Below are 10,374 nucleotides of genomic sequence, written 5' to 3'. Positions count from 1 at the left end.
TTGTAGCTCTTGTTGTTCCTCGTGGATCGTTATGGGATTTGGTGTAAAATGAAACTATATTCTGTATTTTAAAGTGAACTTTGTGTCTGTGGCTGCAGGTTTCTTGTTGCAGGTTCGGAGACAACAGACAGAATGAAAAAATCCAAAAGGTTTGAGTTGAATGTGACCAACGTTTCCTGTAAGAATAAAGAAACTCTGAAAGCAGCAGAGACACCGGACTGGTTTCATTCACCCAACCGACCAGCTGCAGACCCTGACCCTGTTCCCTGTTCCCTGACCTCTGACCCCTGACCCCTGACCTCTGACCCCTGACTCCTGTGGAGGGAGATAACAGAGAGAGCAGGTTAACCTTCCAGCTGAAGGTAAACAGCAGAGGAGAATCCGTCCAGCAGGTGGCAGCGCTGCAGCATGAAGAGAGAGAGACGTCTGTTGACATACTGGGTTAGGGCTAATATCATTATATTATATATTATATAATATTATATTATTTTATATTATGTAGGTAAGTGCTGTTAGACACAGTAATGTGTGTATGTAGTTTATGTTTGAATGGATTGTTAGTTTTGATTCTGCAGAGCAGCAGCTCGTTAAAAACCTTCGACCAGACGAGTCGCTGCTGCTTCAGAACAAACTGACAGAAACAGTGATTCATGTTTTCTGTTTTGACATTTTATTATTTTCACACCGACATCACAGATGCTTGGTCAGTCGACCGCTGCTGGGCTTGGACACTGAAACCAGTTGACAGTGAAACCAGTTGACAGTGAAACCAGTTGACAGTGAAACCAGTTGACAGTGAAACCAGTTGACACAGTGAAGACAGTATTAAAGGTCTGAGGCAGCAGATGTTGTTCCGGTCGGTCTCTGCCTGTCTGTGTGTCTGTCTGTCTCTCTACCTGTCTGTCTGTATGTCTGTCTGTCTCTCTACCTGTCTGTCTGTATGTCTGTCTGTCTCTCTACCTGTCTGTCTGTCTGTCTCTCTACCTGTCTGTCTGTCTGTCTGTCTCTCTACCTGTCTGTCTGTCTGTCTGTCTCTCTACCTGTCTGTCTGTCTGTCTGTCTCTCTACTTGTCTGTCTGTCTGTCTGTCTCTCTACCTGTCTGTCTGTCTGTCTGTCTCTCTACCTGTCTGTCTTTCTGTCTGTCTGTCTCTCTACCTGTCTGTCTGTCTGTCTGTCTCTCTACCTGTCTGTCTGTCTGTCTGTCTGTCTCTCTACCTGTCTGTCTGTCTGTCTGTCTGTGTGTCTGTCTGCAGGCTTGTTAGCCCTAAAGCTGCGTTCAGACTCCGGTCTACAGGTCTACAGAGCGGTCTGGTGTACCGAGCTCCTCCTCTGCTGGTCTCTGGCGGTTCATGTTGTCGTCACGCCGGCTGCACCGGCTGATGATGTCAGACTGTCATAGCGTTGCGTTCGTCTCGTTTTTATTTTATTTGGCAAATACTTGTTCTTCTAATTCATCAAGTAAACAATAATAGCGTAAATATAACGACCCTACACTGCCTTGATTTGTTGGCACTTCACCGCGTCATCAGAGCTGAGCTTCGGTCTGTAGCTGCTGCTTGTTGCTCTCTCTGTTTGTTTCTCAGTTTGTGCTGTAGCTCTGCAGCCGCAGTCTGAACGACCTTCAGAGTCTCAGTAGAGCCGAGCTCCGTATCCAAACGTCTGTTTGATGGCTTCAAAGTAATATCTCCTCCAGCCCTCCTTCGTCCGCTCCTCCTCTGCCGAAGGAACGCCTCGACACTCCATCCTCAGCTCCGTCTCGTCTCCTCGGTCCTTCAGATCCAGACCGATGGTGGCGTGATGCTCTGATGAAGACAGCACAGGAACATCAACATCGGTCCGTAATGAAGGTTCAACACGGGCATCGGTTAACGCGCTCGGTAGTTAACCGAGTCCTCTATGACTCGGACCGGACCGGCCGGCGGTCCGGCCCGGACCACGTACCGCTCGGCCAGGTCTTGAACCTCCATCTCATCACGATCTTCTCGTCGGGAACCTGGAGGAACAGAGAGTCATTACAGCGGCTGCGGCTGAGGCTCAGCAGGCAGAAGGTTCCGGAGTCTCACCAGCTGTGTGAACTCTCCGCTCACGTTCCCGTCCAGCAGCTGGAACTTTCCTCCACGCCGATCCTCTACCACGGCCGCCGCGTGGGTGAAGACCTGCACAAACTACACATTCACCTAGTATTACTGTAGTACAACTAGTACTAATACTACTGCTGCAGAGGGTGAAGACCTGCACAAACTACACATTCACCTAGTATTACTGTAGTATAACTAGTACTAATACTACTGCTGCAGAGGGTGAAGACCTGCACAAACTACACATTCACCTAGTATTACTGTAGTACAACTAGTACTAATACTACTGCTGCAGAGGGTGAAGACCTGCACAAACTACACATTCAACTAGTATCACTACTAGTGCTGTATCTGGCCTTTGTTTGGTCTGTATCTGGTCTTTGTTTGGTCTGTATCTGGTCTGTATTTGGTCTGTATCTGGTCTGTGTTTGGTCTGTATCTGGTCTGTATTTGGTCTGTATCTGGTCTGTGTTTGGTCTGTATCTGGTCTGTGTTTGGTCTGTATCTGGTCTGTGTTTGGTCTGTATCTGGTATTTGTTTGGTCTGTATCTGGTCTGTATCTGGTCTGTGTTTGGTCTGTATTTGGTCTGTATCTGGTCTGTATCTGGTCTGTGTTTGGTCTGTATTTGGTCTGTATCTGGTCTGTATCTGGTCTTTGTTTGGTCTGTATCTGGTCTGTATCTGGTCTGTATCTGGTCTGTGTTTGGTCTGTGTTTGGTCTGTATCTGGTATTTGTTTGGTCTGTATCTGGTCTGTATTTGGTCTGTATCTGGTCTGTGTTTGGTCTGTATCTGGTATTTGTTTGGTCTGTATCTGGTCTTTGTTTGGTCTGTATCTGGTCTGTATCTGGTCTTTGTTTGGTCTGTATCTGGTCTGTATCTGGTCTGTGTTTGGTCTGTATTTGGTCTGTATCTGGTCTGTATCTGGTCTGTGTTTGGTCTGTATTTGGTCTGTATCTGGTCTGTATCTGGTCTTTGTTTGGTCTGTATCTGGTCTGTATCTGGTCTGTATCTGGTCTGTATCTGGTCTGTATCTGGTTTTATACCTCCTGGTTGGTGAAGGTCCTGTAAAGCTCATCAGCCGACGTCAGGAAGGTTTCCTTCAGAGAGAAGCTGCATGTTGGGATTCGAACCCCCGTACAGCTGGGAGTGGAGCTGGGGGCTGGGCGGGGGGCGGGGCTGGGGGCGGGGCTGGGGGCGGAGCTGATCTGTAGAGGAACACACAGGGGTCAGTGTCTACCTGGTTTTACTGATAGCCCACTTGGTTTTACTGATAGCCCACCTGGGTTCTGTTGGTCTTGGCCTGGTTCTGATTGGCTGGCTGAGGCTGGTTCACTCCGTCAGCTGTGGGCAGGATCATCCCCTGGCTGAACTCTGCAACCAGGTCAAAGGTCAGAGGTCACAACCAACATCCTGTTAAAGCTTCAACTATAGATTATTATTATTATCGTCATGATTATTATAATTACTGATTGATCTGTCCTGATGCCTCCTGGGTAACGGAGCAGACCTGATTTCAGCAGGGTGACGTATTCGCCCAGAACCTTCCGGACTTTCTGGACTCCGTCCTTCTTCATCAGGTCGAGGAGCGCCGTGTTCGGTTGGTCTTTACACAGAGACACTGAGATCTGGACAGCAATACATACGGTCATCAATAGTCGTCAATAGTCAGTAATAGTCATCAGTACTGTAATCAATACCATGATCTGGACATTACAGGACAGTACTATCATCACTTCTACTGCTGCTCCTCCTGGAGTCGCCGCCTCCTCATGTTGAGGTTTGAGCCTCAGAGCTGCGAGCTGAGGCTCCGCCCACCTGAGTTAGTCCTCATGGACCTTGGAATGTGGAACGTACACTGAGATGCTGTGGAAGGTGGAGAGGCACCAACAGATGAAGGTGGAGAGGCACCAACAGATGAAGGTGGAGAGACACCAACAGATGAAGGTGGAGAGACACCAACAGATGAAGGTGGAGAGGCACCAACAGATGAAGGTGGAGAGGCACCAACAGATGAAGGTGGAGAGACACCAACAGATGAAGGTGGAGAGGCACCAACAGATGCAGCTGTTGGTCAGAACAGAGTCAGAACAGACTGTCATGAAGCAGCTGCTGGAGCTGTGGCCAGAAGGTGGGCGGAGTCTGGAGCTGTGGCCAGAAGGTGGGCGGAGTCTGGAGCTGTGGGCAGAAAGTGGGCGGAGTCTGTCAGAACCTGCTGGTGGACAGCAGGGGGAGGGAGGCTGTCCAGAGGAAGAAGGACCTTCTGGACCTGGCTGGTGTGGAGGACCGCTGACTCAGCAGAGGGGAAGCAGCTGCTGGAGCTACAGAAGAGAAAGATCTGCTGTGGAGGAGTCTGGAGAGGAGATGGAGGAGGAGCTTCAGCCTCAAACAGGTTCTGGAAAAACATTCAGAGACTCAGGAGGGAAGGCAGGACATCACAAGACTGTTCTCAGCAGAACTTTGTCAGAAGGTGGAAGAACTTTGACGAACTCCTGAACCTGATTGTCTCTCTGTTCAGGAGGCGGAGCTGAAGACTCTGGAGGTCAGAGGTCACTGGTGAAGAACCAGCTGGACCAGATCCTCCCGAGATGATGAAGGATCTGGATCTTGTTGGGTGTCGCGGTTGACTCGTCTCTTCAGTGTTGTCTGGCTCTCAGGAACAGAGTCTTTGGATTGTCAGACAGGAGTGATGGTCTCCATCTTTAACCAAGTCCAGATCCTGTCCAGGCCCACGGAGCGTCTTGAACTCCGCCTGCATCACATTGTTTCATCACATTGTTTCATCACATTGTTTCATCACATAGTTTCATCACATTGTTTCATCACATAGTTTCATCACATTGTTTCATCACAATGTTTCATCACAATGTTTCATCACATTGTTTCATCACATAGTTTCATCACAATGTTTCATCACATTGTTTCATCACAATGTTTCATCACATTGTTTCATCACATTGTTTCATCACATTGTTTCATCACAATGTTTCATCACAATGTTTCATCACATTGTTTCATCACATTGTTTCATCACATTGTTTCATCACATTGTTTCATCACATTGTTTCATCACAATGTTTCATCACATTGTTTCATCACATTGTTTCATCACATTGTTTCATCACATTGTTTCATCACAATGTTTCATCACACTGTTTCATCACATTGGGGTGAAAATAGGAAAGAACGTCTATTTTCACAACAACCTGCAGCTCAGAGTAAACTGTCTGTCTGTCATGGTGCGTTTGTTTAATGTCGCCCGGCTTCCCGGTCGAGTGGAGTTTTACGTTTTTAAGCGCTGTGATTGGCCCGAAGGTTGAAACAGTAGCAGAGTGATAATAGTACTGTGTCCTGTAATGTCCAGATCATTGTATTGATTACAGTATTGATGACTATTACTGACTAATGATAATGATGATAATGATAACGACACAGCCATCAGTGCATGCAGAGCTCCGGACGGCAGGAGGCGGTTCTTACATCCAGGTCGTCCGGGTCGTTCTCGTCGGACAGGTTGGACACTTCCAGGCCCCCTTTGTATTTGATGCCGCTGTTTGTTGTTCCTGGAGGGAGAGAGAGGGGCGAGAGACAGTCAGAGAGAGAGAGACGACAGGGTGAAGCTGTGCTCGGGGTCAGAGGTCACGGACCGGTCCAGGAGGCCTTCAGCTGCCACTCGTAGAAGAAGATGAGCTTCCCTTTGCGGTTGTTGATGGAAGCTTCTCCCTCCAGTCTGGAAACCTCGGTCAGCTGGCAGACGCCCTCTGACCCCGCGACCCCGACGCCCAGCAGCAGCCGCCGCAGCGTCTCCTCCGACCAGCCGCTCACGTCCCGCTCCGTCCTGAAGGAGCAGAACACACTGAGACCGATGTGACAAAAACATGAAATACATGCGGTATGAAAATAAATGAAAAATGATTTAAAAGCAGGAGCCGAGGCTGCGGGTCTTTCCTCAGCTGCTTCTGGTTCCGTCTGTCAGAATAAACCAGTTTCCAAACAGATTCAGGTCTTTCACAGCGGCCTCGTTCGGTCCGGACTTCAGGACCTTGTTGCTGAGTTCGGATCAGTTTGACAGGTGTGACCTCGCCGCGCGGACTCGGCTGCGGACCAACATCTTGCAAAAGTTTCGCCATAAATCGTCGGTCTCGCGGTGCGGATCGTTTTGGTGTGAAAACAACTCTGATAAAGTCCGAACCAAAGAGATGAAATGACGACATGAGCAGTGATTTGCTCTCACAGCCGGTTCTTTGGTTGTTTGGTTTTTTAACCAAATTACAGAAAGAGTAAAGAGTTCAGATTAGGGATGTCAGTGGTTAACCGTTAATCGGTTAACCACCGAGAATATTTTTGACCGGTTACGCATGTCGGTCTATAGGTTAATTTGCATACAGTGTTGCCAACTTGGTGACTTTGTCGCTAGACTTAGCGACTTTTCAGACCCCCCTGGCGACTTTATTTCTCAAAAGCGACTAGCGACAAATCTGGCGACTTTTTCTGACCATGGGCAGCAGGGTTAGGGTTAGTGTTAATGTTAAAGTGTTGGATCCCAAAGCATTTGGCAGTAAATTGGTTCGGCTGATGCTGGTTTTCTCTACTTGCTTGTCTAATCCAGAGAGGTCTGATGATCACAGCGCTGCCCCCCTCCCTCCGCTGAGAGCAGGGACTGTAGGATAGGGTCCACTTGTAATTGCTACCGGCGTACGCCGAAACTGGCCCGGGTGGGCGGAGTCAGTACTTAATATTAAAACGGGCTACGCCGCGGCGTGCATAACAAGTGCAGATATTTATATGCAAATTACAGCAAATGGACAGCGCTTCGAAATTCGGCGCCAAAGCTCATCTATCTACTAAAGCAAGGAATCTCTGTCTGTCTGTGAGTCTGTCTGTGAGTCTGTCTGTGAGTCTGTCTGTGAGTCTGAGTGAGTGTGTGTGTGTGTATGTGTGTGTGTGTGTGTGTGTCCTTCACATATCTCGAGAACCGTTCGTCCGATCTACTTCACACTTGGCGGGTGTATTGCTGGGGACCGAGGACCTGCAGTGTCGGATTTGGTGCAATTTGGACACGCGACACGTTCAATATAAACTTTGAATAAACAAGCGAACAGCGCTCTGTGCAGCAGCGGGCGACCGGGCTGCACTAGTTGAGTCAGTGGAGCGCCGGACTAAAAGGAAAGCGCCACTTTCTTGTATTTCACGTCATTTTGCTGGATGTCGGCCTATCGAAAGCAAAATTAACCAAAACTGACCTCCCTAGTTCAGACTCCAGCTGCTCTGGAGTCTGAACAATTTTCTTTTCTCCTTTTTCGGTCGGTAAGGAGCCGATATTTTCCTCCAGTTGAACCCGGCACACCTGCCGCCTCAGGCTCACCTGCAGCCGACAGGACAGTTCTGCTGTCTGCTCGATATTTCACCCCAAGTCATCTGACCCGTCATTATACAGATTTTATGCCAGCTGGAGAGAAACCTCCCGGCCGCCCCGGAGGAAGTACGTGCGACGCATCAGAATTCAGGTTTGATTTTTTCTTCTCCCACCATCCGTCCATCAGATCCGCTCGATGTTTCAGTCGGTGTGAGACGAACCGGACCCACAGCGTAAGACCTGGAGAACTCAGGTCCGGACTTTAAGCGGACTCTGCGGAGTGGAAGAGTCCGGACTGCTGAACTGATCTGACAACAGACGGAGGAAACTAAACTTTATAATTCTCCTCCTTCTGAAAACTGTTCTGAGATCTGTTCTGCAGTCGGGTTTATAAATATCTTCCATCTGCTTCAGCCGGACACTCAGTACTGCAGTCCCAAAATAACACACACACACACACACACCCCACCACACACACACACACCCCACCACACACACACACACACACACCCCACCACACACACACACACACCCCACCACACACACACACACACACCATTCTAGAGTGTTCTGGAGGTTTGATCTGCTGTCAGGATCCAGCAGGAGAAACTGATACTCAGCCTGATGCTAACATGCTAACATGCTAACATGCTAACACATGACATCATGGAAGGAAGCAGCTGGTGGTCAGGAAGGTTTCAACATGTGACACAGAAACAACCAACTGATCCATTAACTGACCTCAGTTACATCAGTTCAGCCTCACATGCTAAATCCCCTTAAAATGAGTTAAGGGAGTTTTTAATGGAGGAGACTCAAAACGCCCTTAAACTGCCTTAATGTTTGACTGCTGACTTTATAATATAATGAAAACTAAAGGAGGTAACACTTTAGGTTAGGGAACACATATTAACAATTAATAAGTTGTTTATTAATATGCATATTAGTAGTGTTTTACCAGAGTCTCTGTGAACCTCTGAATAAATCCCTTAAAAACCCTTAATACCAACCTGACTTTATTAAAGCTGTTATTTTAATGGATAAACACCGTTTATATACTGGAGACATTCAGGACGTTTCAGGGATAAAATTAAGGGGTTTGGTTTAACAACAACAACAATAATAATAATAATAATAATTCATAATAAAAATAACATTAATAATCACCAGTGCCAGTTGTTGACGTTAGTCGCGTCTGCTCTTTCCTCCACGATCCAGCGCGGATCTCCTTCTCCCCATTTAGCCATGTTAGCTAACCAGCTAGCAACCAGCAGCTAACTGTCCAGACTGTTGGAAACAGATTTAGCAATATTCAATATTCACTTCAGACCGTCGGCAGGCGGCAGCTGCTAACTTTCTGCTAAAGTTAGTTCGCTGTTCGCTTACGAGTTTCTGCAGTTCAGTGACAAGTTTCCCTGAGAAACACTGAAATACTCTAATTAAAACACTTAAACACTTAAATATTCTGATTTAAACAGTTAAATAATGATTAAACCCTGAAGTGTCTGTCCAGCCCGTCAGACGGCAGCGTCCCGTTCTGGAAGAACACAGCGGAACTGTCTGTCACCGGACACCGGGGTCAAGTCGGACACAATAAAACAGGACTTCCGCTCATAACTTTCAAAATAAAGCGCCGAACTGAACAAAAGCTGCAACGTTTTCTGGGTGATTAAAAGTAGTGAAGGTGACAAGGCGATGCTTCCTGGGAAATGGAGTTTTTCCAAAATACCGGACACGCTTCGCAGTAGTTAGTATTAGTTTTTGAGCTGACATACAGTATATACAGTATATATACAGTATATATACTGTATATATACTGTATACAATATATTTTAATAACAAGTAAAGCCAGCGCTTCTCAGCGGAGGTTTATACTGGTTTCGTTTCAAAGTAAAAGCCCCTCCTCTATAATAACCATCTTGCTTTATATTCGAGTAAAACAGAAACAGAGAGAATCTAATATATTTGGCTGATTTTTTCAGTGACTAGACTTCATGCTTCAGTGTAAAGTTTCCAGATAGAAAAACGTCTTAATACTGAAGAATACAGAAGAATATGAATCCGGTTCATAACAGAGGAGTCTGTCTGTCTGTCTGTCTGTCTGTAGTTTTATTATCTATCTTCGGCTGCTCTGATCTGCTTCGATAGGATTTATAATGCCAACATTATGGTGCTCTGCTTTTCTATAAATACAAAAAAACCTTGCTGATATACAAGTTTCTACAAGGTTTTTGCACATGTACTATACACTATACTATACTATACTACACTATACACTACTATACTACACTACACTATACACTACTATACACTAGTATACTATACTACACTATACTATACACTACTAAACTATACACTACTATACACTAGTATACTATACTACACTATACTATACACTACTATACTACACTACACTATACACTACTATACACTAGTATACTATACTACACTATACTATACACTACTATACTACACTACACTATACACTACTATACACTAGTATACTATACTACACTATACTATACACTACTATACTACACTATACACCAGAGTTTCCGTTAGAAAAAATTGGTGCCGGTCCACGTGTCCTGGAAGATTTCAATGTCCCGGACAAATGGGAGAAATTCCGGTCAAGCATGTGACGTTCTGTCATTTTCAGTCGGAAGTCGCAGCGGCGCATTTGTGGATAAACGTGATTTTATGAGAAAAGATCGATTTTTGGCTGTTTTGGGGTTTCATCAGATTTTAATAAAATAAAGCCTACACTGCACTGCACTGCACTGCACTGCACTGCACTGCACTGCACCATACTATACTGTGTTGTCTTGTGTTGTGTTGTCTTGTGTTGTGTACATTATCCCTTGTGGTTTCATGTGTGTTTTCATCAGACTGGTTCCAGATTGATCTGATTCTCTGACTGTTTCCGGTATTGATCAGCTG

At 46.3% G+C, this 10,374-nt stretch overlaps 2 protein-coding genes across 5 annotated transcripts in view; one reads left to right on the top strand and one right to left on the bottom strand.

The window, feature by feature from the left end:
* brf1b (BRF1 general transcription factor IIIB subunit b) overlaps positions 1-211 on the top strand; it is a 46,115-nt gene extending 45,904 nt beyond the window's left edge. For both annotated transcript variants that reach the window (XM_078289862.1, XM_071902966.2), the window contains exon 19: positions 1-211. This exon is cut by the window's left edge and continues 857 nt beyond it. The gene's annotated coding sequence lies outside the window, so the exon portion shown is untranslated.
* Positions 212-647: 436 nt separating this feature from the next.
* LOC139914602 (activator of 90 kDa heat shock protein ATPase homolog 1-like) lies at positions 648-8,961 on the bottom strand. 3 transcript variants are annotated; one of them, XR_013507454.1, is made up of 10 exons: positions 8,602-8,961; positions 5,726-5,916; positions 5,559-5,641; positions 3,589-3,706; positions 3,361-3,452; positions 3,125-3,286; positions 2,065-2,166; positions 1,943-1,994; positions 1,217-1,803; positions 648-1,056 (listed from the first exon to the last, which is right to left on the bottom strand). XR_013507454.1 is itself a non-coding variant. In XM_071902960.2 (9 exons), exons 1-9 carry the CDS (start codon positions 8,679-8,681, stop codon positions 1,631-1,633), a joined length of 1,053 nt encoding a protein of 350 aa, XP_071759061.2. In that variant the 5' UTR covers positions 8,682-8,961; the 3' UTR covers positions 648-1,630. The 3 variants fall into 3 exon arrangements, 2 of the variants coding, with proteins under 2 accessions (XP_071759061.2, XP_078146119.1); XM_071902960.2 differs by having other exon boundaries at positions 648-1,803; XM_078289993.1 differs by lacking the exons at positions 5,726-5,916; positions 8,602-8,961 and having other exon boundaries at positions 648-1,803; positions 5,482-5,572.
* Positions 8,962-10,374: the final 1,413 nt, after the last annotated feature.

This window comes from Centroberyx gerrardi, chromosome 18 (genome assembly GCF_048128805.1).
Source record: "Centroberyx gerrardi isolate f3 chromosome 18, fCenGer3.hap1.cur.20231027, whole genome shotgun sequence".
Taxonomy (NCBI): domain Eukaryota; kingdom Metazoa; phylum Chordata; class Actinopteri; order Beryciformes; family Berycidae; genus Centroberyx; species Centroberyx gerrardi.
The sequence above is the reverse complement of the archived record's forward strand: the minus strand, read 5'-3'. Positions and strand labels throughout refer to the sequence as shown.